The sequence below is a fragment of the Bos indicus genome, chromosome 24 (genome assembly GCF_029378745.1).
Source record: "Bos indicus isolate NIAB-ARS_2022 breed Sahiwal x Tharparkar chromosome 24, NIAB-ARS_B.indTharparkar_mat_pri_1.0, whole genome shotgun sequence".
Taxonomy (NCBI): domain Eukaryota; kingdom Metazoa; phylum Chordata; class Mammalia; order Artiodactyla; family Bovidae; genus Bos; species Bos indicus.
The window spans coordinates 32843068-32870339 of record NC_091783.1 but is presented as its reverse complement, the minus strand read 5'-3'; the positions used below and the strand labels follow the sequence as shown (position 1 = coordinate 32870339).

Sequence of the window (27272 nt, the reverse complement as noted above, 5' to 3'; positions counted from 1 at the left end):
AGAGTGGATGATCTTACCGAACTAACTCATAAGTCTCTCCCAGGAGTGGGTTGAAAGGCTTTCCAGTGCGTTCCCACTGCGAGGCAACAGCGGAGACAGCAAATGCAGCCACACACTGGGGGACAGAGCGTGAGCATAAGTTAAAAACAGCCTCGCTGGCTCCTTACTCTTTCAGGAACTGAAATTTTGCTGACGACAGTAATGTACAAAATGATTCTGCGGAGTTTAATTATGTTGCATGTTAAAGATGGCTTAATAAGCAAACTAATAAGCCAATGTGGATATTCAGAATGAAAATGACTCTGAGTCTCTTCCTGTAAGTCATCCCAACTGTGGTTTTTATAAATATACTCACAGTGTTACAAATACTCTCAAGGACTTTAAAAAAAGACTCTCAAATCTGACATTACTTTTAATTCCTTTACAATTTCTAAAAAGTACATCAGCAGATGGTAAAGAATCTGTCTGCAATGCAGGAGACTCAGGTTTGATCCCTGGATCTAGAAGATCCCCTGGAGAAGGGAATGGCAACCCACTCCAGTATTCTTGTCTGGGAAATCCCATGGACAGAGGAGCCTGGTAGGCTACAGTCCACTGGGTTGCAAAGAGTCAGACATGCCTGACTAACACTTTCACATCCCTTTTAGGATGGGGTGAAGAGATAAAACCAAACAAATTGGTATCAAGTCCAGTGAGGTTGGGAAAAGCTGCTTTACATACATGGAAGGACACAAGACTCCATTTAGAATGCTACTGCTTTGTTGGAAGGAGAACAATGTATCCACTCTCCCTGTGTCTAGTCCATCCATATATATCACATGAATATTTCCCTTCAAAAAAAAAAATCAAGAAGTACAATTCCTTCTTGTCCTCTTTTTTAACCTATAGTAGTATGTGCATATTTATATAAGCACATAAGCATAAATACACTTATTTATATGTGTATGTATATACATGTCTTCCTAGAAACACTCTGAGAAGTCTGAAAGGCTGAAGTGTCTTCCCCCAACACAATGCCACTTTCTAAAACAATGACTCAGAAACAGCTCACCAAACTCAGGTTTGGTTTTGGACCTTTCTGCTTTCTTCCAATCCTCATTGGTCTGCAGAAGGAACACAGATGACACTCCAAACATGCTATGTATTAATAACATTTCCTAACCTCGCATTAAACTTAACATGACTTCTGTGCGTGTAGGTTGGGCGCAAGGAGGTAGGGGAGGTGGCAGAGAAGACCTTCCAAGACGTCAGTCTTTCCCAGGGCTTGGTGACACGCACCTGCATCCTTTCCACAGGATCAGCGAGCGAACTGGCCTTGTGGATGAGGTATGTATGCTCCATATATTCAGTGAGTCGCTGGAGGAAGCTCAAAGGCTCATTAAATATAACTGGCATGGTGATCTTGGAGAGTTCCTAGTGAATAAGAAAATGGAAACTGATGTCCAAAATACACAGTAAACCTACATGCTTCCGTCTCGACATAACATGTTCCTGGAAAGAAAGTCACAGAAAACAGCGACCCATGAAATTTAATTAGCATTAGTTCAATTTCCTAAGTCTTCCCAGACCATCTAGCCATGTGGAATATACTGTTCTAGGCCTTGAAGGAAATACAAAGACTACCCAGACGTTCTTCCTTGGCTTTGAGGAGCCTGCAGTCTACTAGTGATCACTGAGATGATGACTGTTAATAAGTCTGATCACTGAGATGACGACTGTTAATAAGTCTGCCTCAGATCAGAATTAGCAAATGACAAATGAAGGTGATGGGGACACAAGACCGAACACCTCCACACCGGGCTAGGAAGCTACCACTCAGACCACTTTTGTGGACGATTTTTCAGAAGAACTTCAGACTGCTTTTCACAGACAATACTGAGGTTTTCTGAGCACGTCCATATACATTATGAACTAGGGTGCTAGATGGCTAATGTATATTTTACAGAATAGATATTTAATTCTGTCTGATAGAACGACACAATCATGTAGACTTCCAAGAATAATTTAATGACTGGGAGGGGTCCTCTAACCTCAATTGCAACCTTTCACCTCTGTTTACCATATCCTGGGGCTTCCCTGGTGGCTCAGACGGTGAATCCGCCTGCAACATAGGAGACCTGGGTTCAATCCCTGGGTCGGGAGATCCCCTAGAGAAGGGAATGGCAACCCACTCCAGTATTCTTGCCTGGAGAACTGCATGGACAGAGGAGCCTGGTGGGCTACAGTCCATGGGGAAGCAAACAGTCGGATACAACCGAGCAAGTAACACTGTCACTCTCCCTACCATATCCTGCCAGCAAACAGCAGCACCACAGGATCTTAAAAAAACATTCTTTAGATAACAAACTTATCTTGGGATTCCAGTTGAGCTATTCCAAATCCTGAAAGATGATGCTGTGAAAGTGCTGCACTCAATATGCCGGCAAATTTGGAAAACTCAGCAGTGGCCACAGGACTGGAAAAGGTCAGTTTTCATTCCAATCCCAAAGAAAGGCAATGCCAAAGAATGCTCAAACTACCGCACAATTGCACTCATCTCACATGCTAGCAAAGTAATGCTCAAAATTGTCCAAGCCACGCTTCAGCAATACATGAACCGTGAACCTCCTGATGTTCAAGCTGGTTTTAGAAAAGGCAGAGGAACCAGAGATCAAATTGCCAACTGGATCATGGAAAAAGCAAGAGAGTTCCAGAAAAACATCTATTTCTGCTTTCTTGACTATGCCAAAGCCTTTGACTGTGTGGATCACAATAAACTGTGGAAAATTCTGAATGAGATGGGAATACCAGACCACCTGACCTGCCTCTTGAGAAATCTGTATGCAGGTCAGGAAGCAACAGTTAGAACTGGACATGGAACAACAGACTGGTTCCAAATAGGAAAAGGAGTTCGTCAAGGCTGTATATTGTCACTCTGCTTATTTAACTTATATGCAGAGTACATCATGAGAAACGCTGGACTGGAAGAAACACAAGCTGGGATCAAGGTTGCCGGGAGAAATATCAATAACCTCAGATATGCAGATGACACCACCCTTATGGCAGAAGGTGAAGAGGAACTAAAAAGCCTGTTGATGAAAGTGAAAGTGGAGAGTGAAAAAGTTGGCTTAAAGCTCAACATTCAGAAAATGAAGATCATGGCATCTGGTCCCATCACTTCATTGGAAATAGATGGGGAAACAGTGGCTGACTTTATTTTTCTGGGCTCCAAAACCACTGCAGATGGTGACTGCAGCCATGAAATTAAAAGACGCTTACTCCTTGGAAGGAAAGTGATGACCAACCTAGATAGCATATTCAAAAGCAGAGACATTACTTTGCCAACAAAGGTCCGTCTAGTCAAGGCTATGGTTTTTCCTGTGGTCATATATGGATGTGAGGGTTGGACTGTGAAGAAGGCTGAGCGCTGAAGAATTGATGCTTTTGAACTGTGGTGTTGGAGAAGACTTTTGAGAGTCCCTTGGACTGCAAGGAGATCCAACCAGTCCATTCTGAAGGAGATCAGCCCTGGGATTTCTTTGGAAGGAATGATGCTAAAGCTGAAACTCCAGTACTTTGGCTACCTCATGCAAAGAGTTGACTCACTGGAGGAGACTCTGATGCTGGGAGGGATTGGGGGCAAGAGGAGAAGGGGACGACAGAGGATGAGATGGCTGGATGGCATCACTGACTCGATGGATGTGAGTCTGAGTGAACTCCGGGAGTTGGTGATGGACAGGGAGGCCTGGCATGTTGCGATTCATGGGGTCGCAAAGAGTCAGACACGACTGAGCGACTGATCTGATCTGATTTTGGTTTTCTCTAGATTATTCTGATAATTTTCCCAATCTTCCACCTATCATTATTTACCTTTCTCATAGGAATCAGGTCTTTCATGAAACCTGCTAACTAAAACCACGATCATGTGAACAACCCCAAGGCACCACCCAAGTGGAATGCCATCTGCTTCCACCCACCTTTCTAAACATCTACATTCTAAACATCTAAACATCTACATGCACATTACAGATGTGCACAATTAAGACTAAAGTGACCTTCACAAAACTACAACCAGCATGGGCACACGCACACACACACACAAGAAGCTCATTTATTATCATAAAATACTGCAGAATGCAGACAGATGTAGCAGCTCAATGTAATGAAAAGAAATGATAGGTTTACACTGCCTCTCTGGGAAGACAAAAGAGAACAGGAATGTATAAGGAGATAAAGAACAGAAGGCTTTTTACTATGTGACACCCTGAGATCTTGGTAAATGCAGAAACTCAATGGTGGGCCAAGTCAAGAAAGCGGGGACTGCCAAGGCTTGTCTTAACTGAGATGTCTCAGACTCTCTCTCTTTTACTTAAAATACCTTCATGGTTTTTTTTTTTTTTTTTTAAAGAGGAATATGCAATGCTCAGTAATAGAAGTAAAAACATGAAAATGTTCCTTTCCTTAGAGCCAAAGCATCAACCACAGTTTGGGGCACACTGCTGTGCGTTTGCACACATGTGTGTACATGTGTGTGTACACATATACCTTACTGGAGTTTTTTAACGCATGGCATCTGCTCTGTGTACTGGCTCATTTACTTGCCTTTTTTGCTGTCCCTGTGTTTGGAGGTCTTACGCACACGTACAGTACATACCTAAGTCTGTCAAGTTTTTTGTAATCCCTGTGCTATTTAGTGGTTAAGACATCAGAACCAGGCTGAGCTCCATGACAGGCTCTCTCATTTAGCAATCATGCAACTCCGGCCAAGTTAAACTCTGCCAGCGTCCTTACAATACCATGGCATTAATCTAACAATGTATATAGCATAATCTACTACAAGGCATTCTTCTAAGACCAATACTTGCAAAACACTTAGACTAGTTCTGGGCACATTAGCAAATGCTACATTTATTCATTAAAAAAAATTTTTAAGTCTATATATATATAGAAGGGAATGGCAACCCACTCCAGTATTCCTGCCTGGAGAACCCCACAGATGGAGGAGCCTGGTAGGCTACAGTCCACAGTGTCGCGAAGAGTCAGACACGATTGAGCAACTTCACTTTCACTTTCATATATAGCTATACCATGAACAATTTAATATTTTAGAACATGAGCAAATATGGTTTTAAGGTAAATTTCTATAAGTGGGTTTTTTAGGTCAAAGGTGTGCACTCATTTAAAATTTTTATCATTACTACCAAGCTGAATGCCTTCCAAAAACCCTTTATCCTATTTGTACTCCTACTACTGCTGCCTGGAAGTCACATTTTCTTTTAACATCAAAGGGAGGAGCAGTACTTCCAATCTGTTCATTCAATCATGGTCATTTTCTTTACAGAAAAATTTAACTGAAGGATAGTCAGATATTGAATGGGGCTAAGTAGTTCACTTTTAACTCTAGAATGAAGATTAAAAAACAGAATCCTAAACATAAACATTAGGGAGTATCAGACCACCTTACCTTACCTGTCTCCTGAGAAAGCTGTATGCAAGTCAAAAAGCAGCAGTTAGAACGACACGGAACAAATACCTGGTTAAAAATTGAGAAAGGAGTACAACAAGGCTGTATAATGTCACCCTGCTTATTTAACTTATATGCAGAGTACATCATGAGAAGGCTGGATGAATCACAAGGTGGAATCAAGAATGTAGGAAGAAATATCAACAACCTCAGAAATGGATAAATTCCTGGAAAAAAACAACCTAACAAAATTGAATCATGTAGAAACAGGAAATCTGAACAGACCAATTACTAGTAAAGAGACTGAAGCAGTAATCAAAGACCTGTCAACAAACAAAAGTCTAAGACCAGATATTTTGACTGGTGAATTCTGCCAGACATTTAAAGTGAAATTAATACTGATCCTTCTCAAACTATTCAAAAACAGAAGAGGAGGGAACATTGCCAGTCATTTTACAAGGTGAACATTCAGTTCAGTTCAGTTCAGTCACTCAGTCGTGTCCAATTCTTTGCGACCCCATGAACTGCGGCACGCCAGGCCTCCCTGTCCATCACCAACTCTCGGAGTTCACTCAGACTCACGTCCATCGAGTCAGTGATGCCATCCATCCATCTCATCCTCTGTCGTCCCCTTCTCCTCCTGCCCCCAATCCCTCACACCATCAGAGTCTTTTCCAGTGAGTCAACTCTTTGCATGAGGTGGCCAAAGTACTGGAGTTTCAGCTTCAGCATCATTCTTTCCAAAGAAATCCCAGGGCTGATCTCCTTCAGAATGGACTGGTTGGATCTTCTTGCAGTCCAAGGGACTCTCAAGAGTCTTCTCCAACACCACAGTTCAAAAGCATCAAAGGTCAACATTATCCTGACACTAAAACCAGAGAAGGACAAAGGCAGACCCAGAAAAGAAAATTATAGGCCAATATCCACTATGAACACAGATGTAAAAGAAAACATTACCAAGCTGAACTCAACAATACATTTAAAGGGTCATATACCATGATCAAGTGGGATTTATTCCTGAGAAGCAGGATGGTTCAACACAAGCCAGTCAATCAACATGATATACCACATTAGTAAAATGAAGAATAAAAATATATGATCATTTCAATAGATGTGCAGAAAAAGCATTTGACAAAATTCATCCTTTCATGGTAAGTTCTAGCCAGAGTACTAATGCAAGAAAAAGAAAATGCATTCAAATTAGGAAGTAAGAAGTAAAATTATCTCTATTTGCAAATGATATTATAAATAGAAAACCCTAAAGACTCCACCAAAACACCACTGGAACCAATATGTGAGTTCAGTGAGCTGCAGGGCACAAAACCAACTTATAAAAACCAGTTGTGTTTCAATACACCAAGAATAAGCTATCAGAAGCAATCCCATTTACAATATCATCAAAAAGAATAAAATACTTAGGAATAAATTTAACCAAGGAGGTGAAAGATCACAGTGAAAACTGTAAGACGTTAACAAAAGAAATCACAGAAGACAGGAATAAATGGAAAGATATTCTGTACTCATGGATTACAAAAGTTGTTAAAATGTCCAGACCACTCAAAGTGATCTAGTCAATGCAATCCTTATCAAAATTCCAAAGGCATTTTTCACAGATAAAAGAAAAACAATCCTGAAATTTGTATAGGACCACAAAAGACCTTGAATAGCCAATCTTGAGAAAGAACAATAAAGCTGGAGGCATCAAGCCCCCTGATTCCAAACTATATCACAAAGATATACTAATCAAAATAGTACAGAACTGGCATAGAAATGGACAGGTGGATGAATGGAATAGAGAGCCAAGAAATAAATCCATGCATTTATGGTCAATTAATTCTTGCCAAGAATACACAATGGAAACAAACTAAGTGTCCATCAATGGATAAATGGATCAAGAAAACATGGGTTGTGTGTGTGTGTGTGTGTGTATCTATATGTGCACATACACATTAATATTACTTGGCCTCACAAAGGAAATTTTGCCATTTATGACAACACGGATGAAACTGGAGGTACTTATGCTAAGTGAAATAAACCAGTCAGACAATATGGCATTGTATCATACATAGGCAAACCATAAAAAAAAAAATACTGAACCAATAAAAACATAGTAGAAAGTCATTGCCTAAGGGCTTCAGGGTGGGGAAATTAGGCAGAAGTTGGTAAAAGTGTATGAACTTTCAGTTATAATATAAATAAGTCCTGAGGATCTACCACGTAACATGGCAGACAACTGATAATGCTGTTTTGTATAAATGAAAGAAGAGTAGAACTTAAATGCTGTCACCAAAAAAAGCTACACATGTGAGGGGCTGGGTGTGTTAATTAGCTTGATGGGGGAATCCTGTCACAATACATACAGACATCCAATCATCTTGATACAGACTTTAAATATTTGTCAATAGTACCTAAAAAAAAAAAAGTTCACTGAGATCGTCTCTTTTAAAGCAACTTGACCATACAAAGTACACATATAGAAATAAAATTCTTCCAACATATCTTTCTAGAAACTTTTCACACTCCCAGGAGTGTAGATTCGATCCCTGTTCAAGGGAACTAGATCCCACATGCTGCAACTAAAGATCCCGCCCAGTCTAATCAATTAGTTAATGTTTAAAAACATAAAAGTCTTGTTATAGCCAGTCCTGACCTGGAACGCCCTCCTCACTTCCCTTAACGCTTGTATCTCCTCCCCAGCAGAACTTCAAAGCCCAGGTCAAGCCTCTCCTCCTTGATTTCTCACCTCTCCCAGCTCCTGGAACACATAATCTGTACTGTACAAGTGAGCATCTGATCACAGACTGGACGACCTGCTGCTATGTCGGGGTACTAACCAGCATGACTTGCTAAGTACCCAGTGACACAACTCCCGAGGGAAGGGTGAAAGCTCACACTTGGCTGTGTCCTCACCCCTCAGAACAGAGCACAACACAGGTGCCCCTGCCCCCATGCCTCCCGTGTACTCCCACTGCCCCGAGTTTACTCCGATTCCGGCATTTATCACAAAGCACTAGCCTCTCTCGACTCTTTCACTGGAATACCAACTCCCTGAGCTCAGAACCCTCTTGTTGAATGATGGATACTAGTTCACGTGAGGAAATGTGTGAAATAATAGGTTACAATGCAACATGTTTAAAAATATTTTGTAAACTATATGTTATATAGACAAATATTAGAAGGTAGCGGTATCAAAAAGTTAACAGCGGTTGTCTCTAGGAGTTGGAAGTCCAGGTAATCTTGATGATCTTTGCGCTTTTCTGTATTTTCTAAATTTCCTAAAAGGGACATGTATTTCTCTTACAATCAGGGGTAAAACAAGAGATACAATTTAAAAATCTTAACACTTTCAGCCTGGCCAAAGGAAGGGATGGGGAAGCTGACAACCTCGAACCACGGAAGGTGGACCACCTTAGGACACACAGGCTGACATTCTGCTAGTCATAAAACAGACAAAAGAAACACAGTGTATCTGGCATGATGGAAAAGCAGGAGCAGCTAGATACACTCAGGATGGTCCAGTCCTGGGGTCCAGGGACAGCAGAGGGCTGTGGCTGAAAGAATGCCTTCGGAACAGAGAGCACAACAGTGGCTGCCAGGGCTGGGTGCAGGGAGCTGCTGATGCAGGGATGCAGAGCATCGGCTATGTGAGACGAAGAGTTTCGTGGAGAGGTGGTGCTGACGACTGCACAAAGGTAATGCACAAATGTCACTGAACTGCACTCTTACAAACAGCTAAAATGGTAACCATTACACTATATGTATCCTATAACTTGAAAAGAACAACAGAAAAGAATGGGCTGAGAGCACACGCCCCTGCTACCTAACACCTGTGTCACTTCACCAAGTGGGGACTTCGCTGTCGGGATTAGATTAGTTCACACAAAACACTCACCACAGTGCCAGGCATACATTAAGCGAGCAACACATGTCAACTATATAATCATTACTGTTAATAGAACACGCAAGCCTGCCAAGTCCTCCAAGGTTGTGAGGAGGCAAGGTGGCTTCAAAGGCTGGGATACCTGGTCCTGTCACCTGGCAGCCGAGCTGCAGAAGCGCCACCCTGGGGGCAGCGTGGCTTGAGTTCTGAGCTTAAAAGGTGAGGGAGTGAGGGAAGGACACCTCTTTCCCCCCTCCTCCCCGCCCCAGCCGGGAGGCATCGTGTAGGCCCACCAAGGCTCTCTGTCTGGTCCAATCGCCAAGAAGACAGGGGCTTCACCAGGGCGGCGATGTGAGCCCTGGCCCTTGATGGCATGTGACGTGAGTGATGCCATTTCTGGCTCTGCTCTCGTTTCTACATTTTGCTTTGTGGTGCACACTAGCAGGGTGAGGTTTAAATGAATTTTAAAAGGATTTATTCAGTAAAGGATGAAGAACTTTATCTGGAAGTTTGAATTTGAACTTTTCCCCCTAAAAATACTACAATGACTATTAAACACTCTCTGAGAACAAAAGACATACCAGTGGGTGACACCTGTTGCTTTCATGATGATGGTGGGCTTCCCAGGTGGCGCCACTGGTAAAGAATCCGCCTACTAAAGCAGGAAATGCAAGAGATGCGAGTTTGATCCCCGTGTTGGGAAGATCCCTTGGAGTAGGAAACAGCACCCCACTCCAGTATTCTTGCCTGGAAAACTCCATGGGCAGAGAAGCCTGGTGGGCTACCATCCCCGGGGCCACAAGAGTTGGACACGACTGAGCACACGCATACACACTATGCACACACACACAATTATTGTGGCTCAGGGCTTCCCTCATACCTCAGTCGGTAAAGAATTCACCTGCAATGCAGGAGACCTGTTCGATTCCTGTGTTAGGAAGATCCCCTGGAGAAGGAAACGGCAACCCACTCCAGTATTCTTGCCTGCGGAATCCCATGGACAGAAGAGGCTGGCAGGTTACAGTCCATCGGGTCACAAGAGTCAGACATGACTTAGCGACTAGACAACAATGACGGTGACAGATGGGAATCCAGGCCTAGGGCCTTAATCTTTTCTCTCTATATTATGCATTGCCGTACCCTCACATATATATTCCTGAGAAAATAAACAAGCAACAATGGGACAGTCACAAGCCTGCTGCTGCTGCTGCTAAGTCGCTTCAGTCATGTCTGACTCTGTGCGACCCCATAGACGGCAGCCCACCAGGCTTCCCCATCCCTGGGATTCTCCAGGCAAGAACACTGGAGTGGGTTGCCATTTCCTTCTCCAATTCATAAAAGTGAAAAGTGAAAGTGAAGTCGCTCAGTCGTGTCCAACTCCTAGCGACCCCATGGACTGTAGCCTACCAGGCTCCTCTGTCCATGGGATTTTCCAGGCAAGAGTACTGGAGTGGGGTGCCATTGCCTTCTCCGCACAAGCCTGGTAGATACTGGCTATTCAGCACCTGTTGGTTAGACTTCATATGAAGCAGCACGTCAATGAAAGAGTGTGGTGTCAACTCTGGAGACCAAGTTACAAAGGACATGGTTTTATCATCCATTCAATGGGCAGATTCCTTTTTAATCATTTGAAAAGCTCCCCAAATTCTAAAAGGGTCTTAATCTAATTTTATAATCAAGAATAATTTGAACACCTTCCTCCTGCTTCTTTCAGTAACTCAGAATGCAAGCATTCAAGGAAATGAAAAGGCAAGCTTGTGGCCCAGGCAACAGGGAGTGGAAGGGACAGAAAAAGCACCGATGGAACATACAAATATAGATCCAGACAACCGTAAAAACCACCTCGACTGCGCAGAACAGTCTAACAGATTGTTTAAAATACAGCAATGAACTTGCAATTTTTTTTGCCTCTATTAGCCTGTAATTATTATTAAACTTGGAAGGGAAGTTGTAACCAACCTAGACAGCATATTAAAAAGCAGAGACATTACTTTGTCAACAAAGGTCCATCTACTCAAAGGCTATGGTTTTTCCAGTGGTCATGTATGGACGTGAGAGTTGGACTGTGAAGAAAGCTGAGCGCCAAAGAATTGATGCTTTTGAACTGCGGTGTTGAAGAAGATTGTTGAGAGTCCCTTGGACTGCAAGGAGATCCAACCAGTCCATCCTAAAGGAGATCAGTCCTGGGTGTTCACTGGAAGGACTGATGTTGAAACTGAAACTCCAATACTTTGGCCATCTGATGCAAAGAACTGACTCATCGGAAAAGACCCTGATGCTGGGAAAGATTGAGGGCAGGAGGACAAGGGGACGATAGAGGATGAGATGGTTGGATGGCATCACTGACTCAATGGACATGGGTTTGGGTGGACTCCGGGAGTTGGTGATGGACAGGGAGGGCTGGCGTGCTGCGATTCATGGGGTCGCAGAGTCGGACATGACTGAGCGACTGAACTGAATCTTACAATTATTTTAATTGCTTAAATTTAAATTTATATAATGGATATATAATGAAAAACGTGGCAATATAAATTATATTTCACTCCCTTTTGGAAATTCACAGAGACACCATTTTTACTTACAAGACAATGAAGTTTGGTATTGGATTCTCTAGATGCTGTATACAACCAATTAATAGGGTATATATTCCAGTAATAGGAAAAGCAACAATGCATATTATGAAGGTCAAGTTTCAGGAAGAAACATGAGCTAGAATGCTTTTATCACTGAAAGCTTCAGTCAGCTGGAAAAATTAAATATTTATGCCAGGCAATTCTACCTTGTGACCCAGCTGAAAGCAAAGTTTAAATTTATCCATGCAAATTAATAGCAACCAATGATGAAACCGAAGAAACTCTTAATTGCAGCTGCTCATCAGCTGACAAACTGAGAAGAAAAAAAAAGCAGGCTGCTTTGTCCCTTAAGCACTATATAAACAACCCACAGGCAAGGCCAAGTCTGAAATGAAAAACAGTTTATAAGTGTTACGCCTAGCATCGTAATGGCCAACCGTGCAAATATTTAAGACCTGGGTTAGAGAGAGCAGCTCAGTTTTGGTCTTAAGCTAAGTCTGCCAGCAGGCAGGATGCTCACCCAGGTGTGCGACCCAAGCACTAAGTGGGCTTCTAGGTTCTTCACTGACAGGCAACACTGGCAGCAGCCTGGGCTCTGTCCCCTGGGTGTGCCAAGGTTGGCAGTGGATCCTCTCTCCACAACAGCCCTCCTACCTTGCACAGCTACCAAAGACGTGAAAATGTATCTTCCTTACACAGAAGGGCCTTGGATGGTCAAAGATCTCTCCCGTCTCATGCTACCCAGTCCCCTCCCTCTCCACAAGAGGTCTAACCTCTATAAGTTGACCATTGCGGAGGGGTTCTTCCCATCCTTATACACCAATCACGCCCAAAGTGGCCACACCAAGACCTCGCAGGACAGCCCTTGGGGACCACTCTGGATGCGCAGACTGAACAAGCCTGCCACTCTCCTGCCTCTTGCTGTGGTTACACCTCTGCTCCTTGGCTCTCACAGACCAGCCCTGGGGAGCACGCCACCCAGAAACAAAGGATCTACACACTGGACAGGGGTGTCTGTGTGTGAACTGAATGAACCACACCACGGATAGCTGGATGCAGCCAGTGGCAAAAAAAAAAGAAAAAGAAAACCAGGGAGGAAGAAGACAAGGGAAGCACTGAGGGACAATATATTCCTTTCCTGTTCTTCCTGTCTCATAGCTGAACGTTGTCAGGCTTGGGAGGCTGCGCGAGCCCTCTTTCTAGGCCAGCACGAGGCAGGAACACGGAAGGATGTCTAAAGACTGGCTGGACGCTTGGACCAGAGCCACGGTCTCCAAAGGTTCCCGGTGACTGTGGGCAGAGATGCTGAAGGGGAACTGACCCGTGGGTGCTCACCCTCCACACACTCTCCTACCTAAGAACCAATGGGCCAAGGATGCACCTGCATTGGAAGGCACACTGTGGCCCTTCTCCCACTTCTCCTTTTACAACGCCCTTTGTTTGATAAAAAATCTGCCTGCAATGTAGAAGACCTGGGTTCAATCCCTAGGTTGAGAAGATCCCCTGGAGAAGGGAATGGCAACCTACGTTGGTATTCTTGCCTGGATAATTCCATGGACAGCCCACGGAGTTGCAAAGAGTTGGACACGACTGAGCAACTAACATTTTCACTTTTCATTTACTTGGTGTGGGGAGGGGTGGGAGACCCCACCCCTTACACCATCCTGAATCCTAGCATAGCAGTTTTGCCCCAGTGTGGGAAAATCTTCAGGGCACCAAGCAAAGGAAGTTTAGAAATACAGTACTGGCCACACTGCTATATTTAAAATGGATAACCAACAAGGTCCTATGGTATTGCACAGCTAACTCGGCTCAATGTTATGTGGCAGCCTGGATGGGAGGGAGTTTGGGGGAGAATAGATACATGTACATGCATGGCTGAGTGCCTTCGCTGTTCACCTGAAACCATCACAACACTGTGAACTGGCTATATCCCAATGCAAAATAAAAAGTTGAAAAAAAAGAAGAAAGAAATACAGTACTGGTTCGTACCAAGGAAATCTCCTTAAGTCAAGGCCTGTTGTTTCTCATAAGACAAAGACCCGACATTAGAAGCAGGGTCTTCCGGTTACTTCTCGGATATTTATTTCAGATCACTGTAGAGTGGGGTGGTAGAGATGACACATTTTGTTTAACTACTTTGCCTCTTCTGCCTCCTGTCTCTTAAGTCAGTATTTATGTTATAATGTACTCGTTTGGGCAAAGCTCCAAATCTTATCTAGAGCTTATATTTAGAATTCAAGAATGAGACAGTTGTCACAGTGACACAGACCAATGTGTTTATCTGAACCCCAAAATAGCACCACAGTCCTGACAGTGACTGACTGGGGATGCGTCTGGTTCTGAGGTCACTTGGCAGGTACTCTGTGTCAAGGGAATGAGATGAGTCGGAGGTTTTCAGGGAAAACATTTAAAGCTCATGGTAAGACAAAAGTATTTCATGAAAAAAAGATGATACAAGGTACGTTTTAGGGAAAATATTTTCTGTTTTCTCAACCCTTTCTCAGTATTGCAAGGTAGATGTGAGTTACAGGAATCAAAGTTGAGAGCCCTGGCAATGTGTCTCTGCGGCGTTTCCCAGAGACCCAGACGCCCAGGATTCCAGGGAGGGTAACAAGACCTCCTGCAAGTTAAGTTTTCAAATGTGGTTTCCAGTAACGTTAAAAGAAGTCTTAATGGAGAAGGAAATGGCAACCCACTCCAGTGTTCTTGCCTGGAGAATCCCAGGGACGTGGGAGCCTGGTGGGCTGCCGTCTATGGGGTCACACAGAGTCTGACACGACTGAAGCAACTTAGCAGCAGCAGCAGCAGCACACTGTTCTCCATAGTGGCCGTACTAGTTTGCATTCCCACCAACAGTGTAGGAGGGTTCCTTTTTCTCCACACCCTCTCCAGCATTTATTATTTGTAGACTTTTTGATAGCAGCCATTCTGACTGGTATGAGATGGTACCTCATTGTGGTTTTGATTTGCGTTTCTCTGATAATGAGTGATGTTGAGCATCTTTTCATGTGTTTGTTAGCCATTTGTATATTTCTTTGGAGAAATGTCCGTTTAGTTCTTTGGCCCATAAAATGGCAAATTTTATGTTATATGTATTTTACCACAATTAAAAATGTTTGGCCCCCCCCCCAAAAAATAAAAGAAGTCTTAACTGAGCTGTCAACTTGTGGATCATAAAAAATTATTTTTGATGGATGATATATTACCATTTGACTCGACATACAGTCGGGAAAAGGCCAAAGAACAGATGATATTGCTAGATATTAAAAAAACACAGAACTCCTACTCCCATCTATTAATATAAGCAAGTCTTCTTAATCTTCAAATCTACTAAAAAATAAGAACATAACTGTTAGTGCCCTCATTCTAGCCATGCATGAAATTCATTCTTGGATATCTTAATGCAAATGAAAAAATCCTTTTTAATGAATAACATTTTATCTTTTGTGGTATAGTTTCACAAACTTTGTAACATTTGTTATTTTGATCATTCATGTAAGAAGAAATTGAAAGTTTTAGTACCCAAGTCTTATGGCCATAACATATAAATTCTTAAATTTTAATTTTACTCTATATTTTTGGGATAGCAAAGTATGATAGAGTACTCAATAAAAGACTTACAAAGATGAAAAAAATTAGGTTAGGGTAATACTCTATAGTAAATATAGAGTGGAAACAGGAGTTAAAGGAGCAAAAAAAACAGATAAAGTTTTCAAATCTCTTATGGAATTTGGTTGTACTGGGTAACTTTAAGAATGATAGAATATTTTTACTTTAGTAACTTAGTATTTATAATATAACAGATCTTCCTCACCCTTTTATAATAATTCAGCATTAATATTCTACAACTCCAAGACATTTAGCAGAAGTGCCCTCAGGGGCAGGCACTGACTCAAATTTTGTGTCCGGATGCCTTGGTTGCTCAACCTGGCGCTGGTTCTGGTTTCCAAAGTCACTAAGCATGGTGACCCATGACCTAACCACTGGGTGAGTCCTGCTGACAAATTGTAAGAGGATTGGAGAGAAGAGGAGAAAGAAAATAGGGGAAACAGGAGACAACGGGATTATGACACCAGAATCCTTTAAAGGACAACGGGAATAAGGAAATAAGGAATAAAGAGTTCCAACTCCTAACCAGCACCAGTAGTAACTCTCAGATGGGAATCTGTTTGGTAAGAGCTTCAATCGCAGAGAGATTTAGGACTGAATTCCAGTTATGTAAAGTATTCATTTCGTGTAGTATATAACCCAACATTGGGTAACATAATTGGGAGAAACAGTCCAAAACAGATTGGGAGAAAAAAAAAAGGGTGCCATTAGTTTTGGAAATCTAAGTCCCTGTGTTCTTTTGGGGAAGAAAGCAAAGGAGAATGTGTCCTGTATGTGGCAGTGGAGGATGGAGCACAATGAGCCTGGCTGGAGCAGGTGCTCAGGGGCCCAGGGCATCACATGCCTGAAGACGCTGACTTTCCTTCCAGATTGGTGGTGTTTAGGCACTAAGTCGTGTCCGACTTTGCGACGCAACGGACTGTAGCCCACCAGGCTCCTCTGTCCATGGGATTTTCTAGGCAAGAATACTGGAGTGGGTTGCCATTTCCTCCTCCATTCCTTCCTGATAAAATGAAGCTATACCTAGACCGCACCTGGCAGGCAAGCACCTATCATGGATTCTGAAAAGCCATGTCTTATTGGCTTCCTGACACTACACCATAAACTACAACATCAAAAATAAGGAGCACTGACTTCTGAGAAAGTTGGGACCAGACCCCAGCTGAACGGGAACCGGGAGGTCTCCAGCAGAGTGTCCACACTCCCCACTCTGCTCTCACATGCTCAAGTCGACAGAGATGTCGTGAAAAGCTACGGTGCATATCAGATTTCCCCTGCAACTTTTGAGACTTCTTATCATAAAAAGATAAGCCAGGGCTTCCCTAGTGGCTCAGATTGTAAAGAGTCTACCTGCAATCCGGGAGACCCAGGTTCAATCCCAGGGTCGGGAAGATCCCCTGGAGAAGCAAATGGCAACCCACTCCAGTATTCTTGCCTGGAGAAAGCCATGGACAGAGGAGCCTGGTGAGCTACAGTCCATGGGGTTGCAAAGAGTCAAACACAACTGAGCAACCAACACTTTTTTTTCCTCATGAAAAGAAGAAATTGAACGTGAAGCTATGGGAAGAGCTAGCTGAAGGGTCTGTCCACAGCTTCTGAGATCTACTCACACAGAAAGGACCTGAAGCCAAGTGTCTGGACTGTTAAGTGGAACAGAATCACCAAAGTGCAGTGGGAGAGTTTTCAAATCTACCTTCACTTCAAATTCGAATTCCAATTGGTTTCACAGCCACCTACCTCCTCACACAGGCTGTTTCCTGAGGGGTGCTAAGTTGCTTCAGTCGTGTCCAACTCTTTGTAACTCCATGGACTATAGCCCACCAGGCTTCTCTATCCATAGGACTTTCCAGGCAAGAATACTGGAGTGGGTTGTCATTTCCTTCTCCAGGGGATCTTCCTGACCCAGGGACTGAACCAGTGTTTCTTATGTCTCCTGCACTGGCAGGCGGGTTCTTTACCACTAGCACCACCTGGGACTGACGCTTTGAAGTTAAGTTAATAAACTCTATGACTAATACTCTATGAATGCTGCTGCTGCTGCTGCATTGCTTTAGTTGTGTCCGACTCTGTGCGACCCCATAGACGGCAGCCCACCCATGCTCCCCCTTCCCTAGGATTCTTCAGGCAAGAACACTGGAGTGGGTTGCTGTTTCCTTCTCCAATGCATGAAAGTGAAAAGTGAAAGTGAAGTCGCTCAGTCATGTCCTACTCCTAGCAACCCCATGGACTGCAGCCCACCAGGGTCCTCCGTCCATGGGATTTTCCAGGCAAGAGTACTGGAGTGGGGTGCCGTTGCCTTCTCCCTATGAATGCTAATACCTTCTAATTTTTGACCTATTTTCCTTGGGAGGGGGGAGAAGGAGGCAGATATGAGAGGGGTTGATACCAAAAACTACTTTAAAAATTTATTCTGGGGATGTTACTTGCTTTCTCTCTCAAGAACCGCTGCACTTTAAATCTCCATTGTGCACAATGCTGGCCCCTTTGGACTGATTCTGCTGCCCTTTAGAGGGGAGCCCACAACAGTGCCCAAAGAATAATACTTCCAAATGCCAGAACACATTAATGAATATTCATCTAGAACGTTACTCTCTTACAAAACCTCACCAGAGAACACTCGCCCGAAATATTGCCTCCCCTGCAGCTCTTTCTCTATGAGTTTATTCAGAAAGTTCTACAGACACAAGTTTCAAAACACACCATGGTCCCCTTTCAACCCAAACAGCTCTGCTTTTATTTGCTTTCCCTATGATTCAGCCTGTCTCTGTACAAACAGTTCTGCACCTGAAAATAAAGGTAAAACCATTCTTCTGAAGAAACAGCGCATCTTTCAGAGAATGCAGGTACAAGCCAACATAACACTATTTACCATCTTTCAAAAGGATGGTTCATTTCCATTTAGACATAATCCTTGCTTGACACATACACCAGATGATTATCAGTTTCTAGCCTGAACAAACTCATGACACTACTGCTAAATCTGACGTCCAGTGAGACAGGAGATGGTAGATGACAGACTTAAGCCAGAGAAATACAGAAGGCTGTACTTTCCCTGATCACCAAAAAACACCAAAGCACATCTGGTTTTCATACGGATTCTGTTGACTCAACAAACGTGATACCAATTCTGCAGTAACTGGATTTCACACACTGTGCTGTGCTCTGTCTCTCAGCCGTGTCTGACTCTTTGCGATCCCATGGACTGTAGCCCGCCAGGCTCCTCTGTCCCTGGGGATTCTCTAGCCAAGAATACTGGAGTCGGTTGCCATGCCCTCCTCCAGGGGATCTTCCCGACCCAAGGAATCAAACCTAGGTCTCCCGCATTGCAGGCGGATTCTTTACCGTCTGAGTAACCAGGGAAGCCCTTTCATTAGCAGGTTACAAAATCAATTTAATGAGCTAGAGTCAGCATTGATCTAATAGAAAAAATATCATTTGTTTTAATGATGAGCATTTTTTTATGAAACTAGCTTTAATTTTAAACAAACAATACTTATATACTTACATATTGGATCTCACTGACAATTATGTTTACTAAGGGTTTGAAAATATAAATTCTATAGGATATCATTTTTTTGTCCTGAAAATTCCAGTTCTTAAGAGATTAATGTGTATAATTAACATTTTATTTAAGAATATATACATTTGCCTAAATACATTTGCTTTGTCCTGATGAGTCTGAATGTAAACCAAATGGAGTTAAGAGTCCAGGTGTTCCAATTAAATGTGATTGAAAAGTGAAAGTGAAAGTCTCTCAGTCAAGTCTGACTTTGCGACCCTATCGACTATATAGTCCATGGAATTCTCCAGGCCAGAATATTGGAGTGGGTAGCCTTTCCCTCCTCCAGGGGATCTTTCCAACCCAGGGATTGAACCCAGGTCTCCAGCATTGCAGGTAGATTCTTTACCATCTGAGCCACCAGGGAAGCCCAAGAACACTGGAGTGGGTAGCCTATTCCTTCTCCAGTGGATCTTCCCAACCCAGGAATTGAATTGGGGGCTCCTGAATTGTGGGCAGATTCTTTACCAACTGAGCTATCAGGGAAACACTAAGTGTCGTTAACTATTGATAATAATGTTGAGCATTAAGCTAAACCAGGGTCTGTCCTGACATTTACATAAGTTATCTTATGTATCTCTCAACACAGCTATAAAGTACTAATTATTCTTCTAACTTTACTCAGGGAAGTAAGGCAACTTGCCTAGGGTCTCAAAGACAGGAAGTGGTAAGACCGGGATAAATCTTGTTATCCAGCTACAGAGAGGTTAGCTGAATTACTCTCCATGCAGTGAAAGTGAAACTTAGTTGCACAATCGTGTCTGACTCTTTGTGATCCCATGGACTGTAGCCCGCCAGGCTCCTCTGTACATGGAATTCTCCAGGCAAGAATACTTGAGTGGGTTGCCATTTCCTTCTCCAGGGGATCTTCCAACCTGAGGATCAAACCCGTGTCTCCTGCATTGCAGGCAGATTCTTTACTAACTGAGTCACTAGGGAAGCCCTTAAAATAGATGTTTCTGAGATTATTTCCTTGGAAATTATGCTCAGGAAGTCTCAGATGACATTACTACATGCAGAGAACCCAAGTGTTCAAAAAATGCTAACATGGGCACCCCAGCAGCTGAAAAGGATTTCAGACGTCAGAATGAGCATGTTTAGGAAGTGACTACATTCCCAGCAGGCTTCCCAGGTGGCTCAGCGGGTAAAGAATCTGCCTGCAATGCAGGAGACACAGGAGATGCAAGTTTGATCCTTGGGTCAGGAAGATTCCCCTGGAGGAAGAAATGGCAGCCCACTCCAGTATTCTTGCCTGGAGAATCCCATGGACAGAGGAGCCAGGTGGGCTACAGTCCACGGGGTCGCAAAAAGTTGGACACGACTAAAGCGACTGAGCACAGCACATTTCCCAGCGCAGGGACAGTTCCTAGGGTACTGAGGACGCACATTAAACTGCAAAATTAAGAAAGGTCATGCCCAAGCAGATTCTTTAGCAGTTCAAGACTCACATGCTTTAAAATTTTCATCATTCTAATTGGTCAAAGATCATGCTGGAAGAAGTAAGAGAACTTTACTCAGAATCCAAGCCTGACTAGCGTCAGGGTGCTGACATGTACTACTATTTTAAAGGGAATCTAAGGATTTATATGGCTTTCTCAGGTGGCTCTGAGAGTAAATGTGCCTGCAAGGCAGGAGACACAGCTTCGATCCCTGCATCAGGACGATCTCCTGGAGGAGGAAACAGTAATCCACTGCAGTATTCTTGCTGGAGAAACTTATGGACAGAGGAGCCTGGTGGGTTACAGTCCATGGGGTCACAGAGTTGGACACAACTGAAGTTAAGCGTAGGATTTATATATAATAGTTTTGCCATCTCTCTGCTCCTGAAAAATCAGATCCACCTGCAGATAACTAAGCAAAGACACATTCCAAATGTCTGACATACACCACACTTACAAAGTACAAAAATCTGCTCTGTGCACAGAAGTGTAACTGAAATTATATTCTATACTGTGGGGAGTCTGTCCTTTCTGAGAGTATTTCTGAGTAATTCCATGCTGCTGCTGCTGCTGCTAAGTTGCGTCAGTCGTGTCCGACTCTATGTGACCCCATAGACGGCAGCCCACCAGGCTCCCCAGTCCCTGGGATTCTCCAGGCAAGAACACTGGAGTGGGTTGCCATTTCCTTCTCCAATGCATGAAAGTGAAAAGTGAAAGTGAAGTCGTTCAGTCGTGTCCGACTCTTTGCGACCCCATGGACTGCAGCCTACCAGGCTCCTCCGGCCGTGGGATTCTCCAGGCAAGAAGAGTACTGGAGTGGGGTGCCAGTGCCTTCTCCAGAGCAATTCCATGGGTACATACAAACGTGGTATGACAATGGGGCAAGAGCATTTTCTTTTTCTATTTCCTTATAATGAAAAGCCACATGAAAGTCATATTAAATAGCATAATAAATGGTTAAAATGCTGTCCGGAAAACCTAGTGTTAAGACTTTTCCTAATTTCTGATTCTAAGTTTTCAGAAACATTGTGTATCACTTATGCCAACACTAAGATTCTCTTCCAAGGATATGCATGAAACACGTATCAGCTTCATATTGTGGAAATGAGAGTTAACTTACCATTCCGATGCATTTTCTGAGGATGCTCCAGATACTGAAGTCATTTCTGGAAAACATAGGGGAGGGCAGGCTTGTTCTGGAAAAAAAGAAAAATAATTTAATAGCACTGGCAGTAGAAAAAAAAAAAGCTACTGTCATTACCATGAAAGCCACAGGCATACATTAATGAGACATTAATATGCATATAAAAATCTGCATGTGCAAATACAACAATATAAAAGATACTAAATATCACGAGTCATTAGGGAAATGCAAATTAAAGCTACAATGAGATATCACCTCACACCTGTAACAGCATCACCCAAAAGATAAGGGATTACAAATGCTGACATGAATGTGGAGAAAAATGAAGGTTGTGCACTGTTGGTGGGACTGTAAACTGGTACAGCCACTGCAGAAAAGAGTATGGAGGGTCCTCAAAAGATTAAAATTGAACTCGCATAATATCTACCAATTCTACTTCTGGGAACACATTAAACAGTAACTTGAAAAGATGTCTACACCCCATGTTCATAGCAGCATTACTTATGAAAGCCAAGACATGGTGACAACCTGAGGGTCCACTGGTAGATGAACAAGAAGATGTGGTATGTATTTCTCTCTCTGTCTCTCTCTCTCAGACATACACACCCACACACTCGCAAAGACAGGAATATTATTCAACCATCTGCAGCAAAATTGACGGACCTTGAAGGTCTTATGTTAAGTGAAACAAGTCAGACAAAGACAAATACTTCACGATCTCACTTACATGTGGAATCTAACAGTAATGACAATGAAAGCCACATAAAACTCACAGAAAAAAGATCAGATCTATGGTTGGAGAGACATGGAGGAAGGAGGTCAACATGCACAAACTTTCAATTATAAGATAAAGAACTACCATGCATATAATGTACAACCTGACTATAGGTAACACTGGAAGATACAATTAAGATACAATCGTGAAGTTAAGAAAGTAGGTTTTGGAGTTTTCATCACCAGGAGAAAAAAAAAAAGTTCTCTTTTTATCTATATGAGATGATGGATGACGACTAAATCTACTGTGGTAAGCATGTCACAATACTGTGAAATGTAATCTACATGTAAATCAAACCACCTTACTATACACCTTAACCTGAGTGAGGTATATCAATTATTTCTCAACAAAACTGGAAAAAATGTGCATCATCATAGAAAGGCTAAAACAGGGTCATTCTGGGCTTATATCCCTAGTCACTGCTATTTTGGGCCCTGAGAAAGTTTCAGAGTAGATCAACTGGCCCCACATCTTCACAACTGTCCTGATCAGAATTCTCCTAACCCTTCTGTGCTGGTGTCCAGCTATTCAAACCACCTCAGAGGGACACTGTTCTTTCACAAGCTGGCATATCTGACCTGTTGTCTGGTCTAAGACAGACCTATCACATTCTGTTACTCAATAAATTATTTTCCTTTAGCTATTAAATAATGGAAACAAAAATGCCATCAGAGAACCTAGTATCAGGTTGTTTTTAAGAAATTAAGTGGGAAAATGCCAACTCCAAACCCAAAGTAAAATTTAGACTGTGCATCATATATCAGTACTTTGCCAGAGATGCTGATACTGAACCAAACTCAACCAATTCTGGATATACGGGAAAATCCTTTACAAATTAACCTCTAGAGAAGGAACATTCCCAAAGCCTCTGCAGGAGCTGAGAAGTTGCTGAGAGGAGGGTGGCTGTTGTTGGCGAAGGGTCTGCTGTTCCGATGGGCAACATACCTGAGCTCAGGCATCCTGAGACCTCAGCACTACCAGGGGCAGGAGCAGGGGGTGCCTGGAACACCTTCCTGAAACACCCTTATAATGATGCTTTCTTTTCCATTCTCTTAGGTTATGGTCAAGGGTGCTGGTTTTCTAACGCTGTTTGAAACATACCCGTGTAACTAAAACATTAAAGAAAATTTGAGAGAATAGCATTGAGACATATACACTACCATGTGTAAAATAGATGACCAGTGAAAGCTGGATGTATGAAGCAGGGCACCCAAAGTCAGTGCTCTGGGACGACCTAGAGGGACGCGATGGGGAGGAAGGTGGGAGGGGGGTTCAGGATGAAGGGGACACATGTATACTGTGCCAATTCATGTTGATATATGGCAAAAACCATAACTATATTGTAAAGTAATTATCCTCCAATTAAAATAAATTAAAAAAATAAGAAAATATTAAAATTTTTACCTTCTATAGAATCTATGTTCTATAAACTACCTCGAATTATACAAGTTACTAAAATTTTAAGCTTTTAAATAAATAATATTTTAAGATCCTCCGTGGTAGAATCCTTCTGATTTTCCTTTTTTAGGAACATACACTGCTCATTTGGCAGATTTGTTATCTGCCCAATCTGCTGGATAAGTGGCCACAGATGGTACTGAAATCACATTCTCTATACAATCTAAGACTATCAATCTCAATGACGTGAACAATCGAATCAAGGGGTAGAATCTCTGCCATTACCTAGCATTTGCATGTATAATACAGTTTTACAGATGCATATCAACTACATTTTTCATTTCTTGTCTATTAAAAAACAAAATCTATGTCTAGGAAGTTATGAGCCTAAAATAAGTTTTGTGAAAACTGAATAAGGGACTGTATCGTCCCCGACAGATGCTTACATTTAATGTATGTGTATAGGTTACTATTCTAATTAAAGGCAAGAAGAACAAAAAAAAACAAGACATATTTTGCAAGCAAGAAGGCAGGAGATAAGAGACATCCAAGCTTTACTTGGAGTAGAGGTTTAAGTATTTGATGAATGAGTTTTGGAAATTTATAAGGCCTTTTGGTAACATTACTGCTTTCATAAAGAATCTAGAGGGGTAGGATGGGGTGGGAGGTGGGAGGGAGGTTCAAGAGGGAGGGGACATGTGTATACCTGTGGTTGATACATGTTGATGTATGGCAGATACCAACACAATATTGTAAAGCAATTATCCTTCCATTAAAAACTAAATAAAAAAAAAGAATTTGGTTTATGTTGTGCTACTCAAGAGATCAACACTAGGATCACTGGTGGAAGCTACAAGAGAGCTGAGCTAAATATAATATAAAAGCTGAGCTAAATATAATATAAACCTAACGTTCTATAAAGCTAACATAACAGCTAGGAGCCTCCCTGGTGGCTCAGTGGTAAAGAATCCACCTGCCAATGCAGGAGACACAGGTTTGATCCCTGGGTCAGGAAGATTTCCCTGGAGAAGGAAATGGCAACCCACTCCAGTATTCTTGCCTGGAGAATCCCGTGGACAGAGGAGCCTGGCGGGCTACAGTCCATGGGGTCGCAAAAGAGTCGGTCGTAACTTAGGTACTAAGTAACAACATAACGGCTAACATAATAACCTGTCTTATAGTTAATTCCAAATAGGGGAGACGAGAGATCTCAACAAGGAAGGGCTTCAAACAGATGCTGGAGGACCCCTTTCGGTCATGGCCCTGATAGGCATTCCTGCGCTGGGTGGGAAGCTGGTCTCCATCAGCTCGTCCAGGGATATTGCTAAACATCTCATATGGAACGAGACAGGTCACCACACCAAAAAATTATCCAGCTTCTAAAGAGCCTCTTGATGAAGGTGAAAGAAGAGAGTGAAAAAGTTGGCTTAAAGCTCAACATTCAGACAACTAAGATCATGGCATCTGGTCCTATCACTTCATGGCAAATAGATGGGGGAACAGTGGCTAACTATTTTTGGGGGCTCCCAAATCACTGCAGATGGTGACTGCAGCCATGAAATTAAAAGATGCTTACTCCTTGGAAGGAAAGTTATGACCAACCTAGACAGCATATTCAAAAGCAGGGATATTACTTTGCCAACAAAGGTCCGTCTTGTCAAGGCTATGGTTTTTCCAGTAGTCATATATGGATTTGAGAGTTGGACCATAAAGAAAGCTGAGGGCTAAAGAATTGATGCTTTTGAACTGTGGTGTTGGAGAAGACTCTTGAGAGTCCCTTGGACTGCGAGGAGATCCAACCAGTCCATCCTAAAGGAGAGCAATCCTGAGTGTTCACTGGAAGGACTGATGCTAAAGCTGAAACTCCAATACTTTGGCCACCAGGTACGAAGAACTGACTCATTTGAAAAGACCCTGATGCTGGGAAAGATTGAGGGCAGGAGGAGAAGGGGACGACAGAGGATGAGATGGTTGGATGGCATCACCGACTCAGTGGACATGAGCTTGGGTAAACTTCGGGAGTTGGTGATGGACAGGGAGGCCTGGTGTGCTGTGGTCCATGGGGTCGCAGAGTCAGACACAACTGAGCGACTGAACTGACCTGAACTGAATGTCAGTATTGCCAAAGTTGACAGACTTATCATAGAAATGGGACTTCCCCAGTGGCTCAGATGGTAAAGAATTCACCTGCAATGCAGGAGACCTGGGTTCAATCCCTGGGTCAGGAAGATTTCCTAGAGAAGAGAATGACTACCCACTCCAGTACTCTTGCCTGGAGAATTCCATGGACAAGCAACTTGGCGGGCTACGGTCCATGGGGTCGCAAAGAAGCTGGACATGCCTGAGCAACTAACACATACTGTATATACTGTATCACAGAAATATGAAAGTTACACAGATAATTTTAAACTTTGTAGTGTTTTTTTTTAAAAAGCAACAAGATAAATTAATTTTAATAATATATTTGATTTAACCCAATAGGGTCCAAAATATTAGCATTTCAAATGTAATCAATGTAAAAATATTAGTGAGATATTTTATACTTCTCCCCACACGTCTTCAAAATCCAGTGTTGATTTTACACTTAGAGCACATCTCAATTTAGCTACCACATTTTTAATACAGTGAAATGTAGTCTTACCAAAGCAGTAATGTTATGTTTAATGGCAAAATACTTTGTACTGCTTCACTTTTACAAACTATATTATGAAATTAACACAATAAAATCTATCCTTATTAAAATTAAATAAGACTAAAGACTTAGCTTCTTGGTCACACTAGACACATTTCAAACGCTCAAAAATCACCTGTGTCTACTATTGGACATAATGGATTTCCGTGATTACTTCTGAACACAAAAGGCTAGGATTGCTCTCAGATTGTAGAGAAGAGCACAAAATTACTCACTTACATGAGTCTAAAGTCAATGAGAAGCAAAACAGTCCACAGCCCAATCATTAAGAGGATGTGAAATCTGCAGTATTATCTAAAGAAGCAGAGAGAATGGATTTTTTTAAATTAGGTAGATTAAAGTTTAAAAAAATGATTTGTACTTAAAAGGGTATGTTTTCTATATTTTAAATGTTCACTCCTTCCACGCGGGGGTAGGGAATAATAGTAAGAATTCCCTACTGATCTTGGATGAGGCATCGTTACTCCAGGCAGAAATCAGAACCATGGAGAGCGGGCCTCAGAGTTTCCAGGCTGAGCACACAGATCAATCATTCTCTTGCCTTCGAGTTTATCTGAGAGTCATTATCCTGAATTCTATGCTTCCTTTTTCCCTTCACACAGAGAGAAAACACCCTGTACCAGGGACTGAGAGCGATGTGGCCCGGTTCTATTTTCAACCATACAGATGCCACTCTGACTGTGGGCACAAGGGCACAATGACTGGTCTTTAAAGGAGGGTCCCGTCCCAGCTGCTTCATCTCCGTGCTGCTCGGGGC

General features: G+C 42.6%; 1 protein-coding gene across 12 annotated transcripts in view; it reads right to left on the bottom strand.

Annotated features, from left to right (window-relative positions):
* Nucleotides 1–27272, bottom strand: part of OSBPL1A (oxysterol binding protein like 1A) — a 226820-nt gene that overhangs the window by 18583 nt on the left and 180965 nt on the right. For 11 of the 12 annotated variants that reach the window (XM_070778801.1, XM_070778802.1, XM_070778803.1 and 8 more), the window contains 3 exons: nucleotides 21627–21702; nucleotides 1279–1413; nucleotides 18–115 (listed from right to left, as the gene is read on the bottom strand). In XM_070778801.1, the coding sequence (XP_070634902.1) occupies nucleotides 18–115; nucleotides 1279–1413; nucleotides 21627–21702 (309 nt within the window). The remainder of the gene's footprint in view (nucleotides 1–17; nucleotides 116–1278; nucleotides 1414–21626; nucleotides 21703–27272) is intronic. The other variant, XM_070778804.1, reaches the window with a different exon arrangement.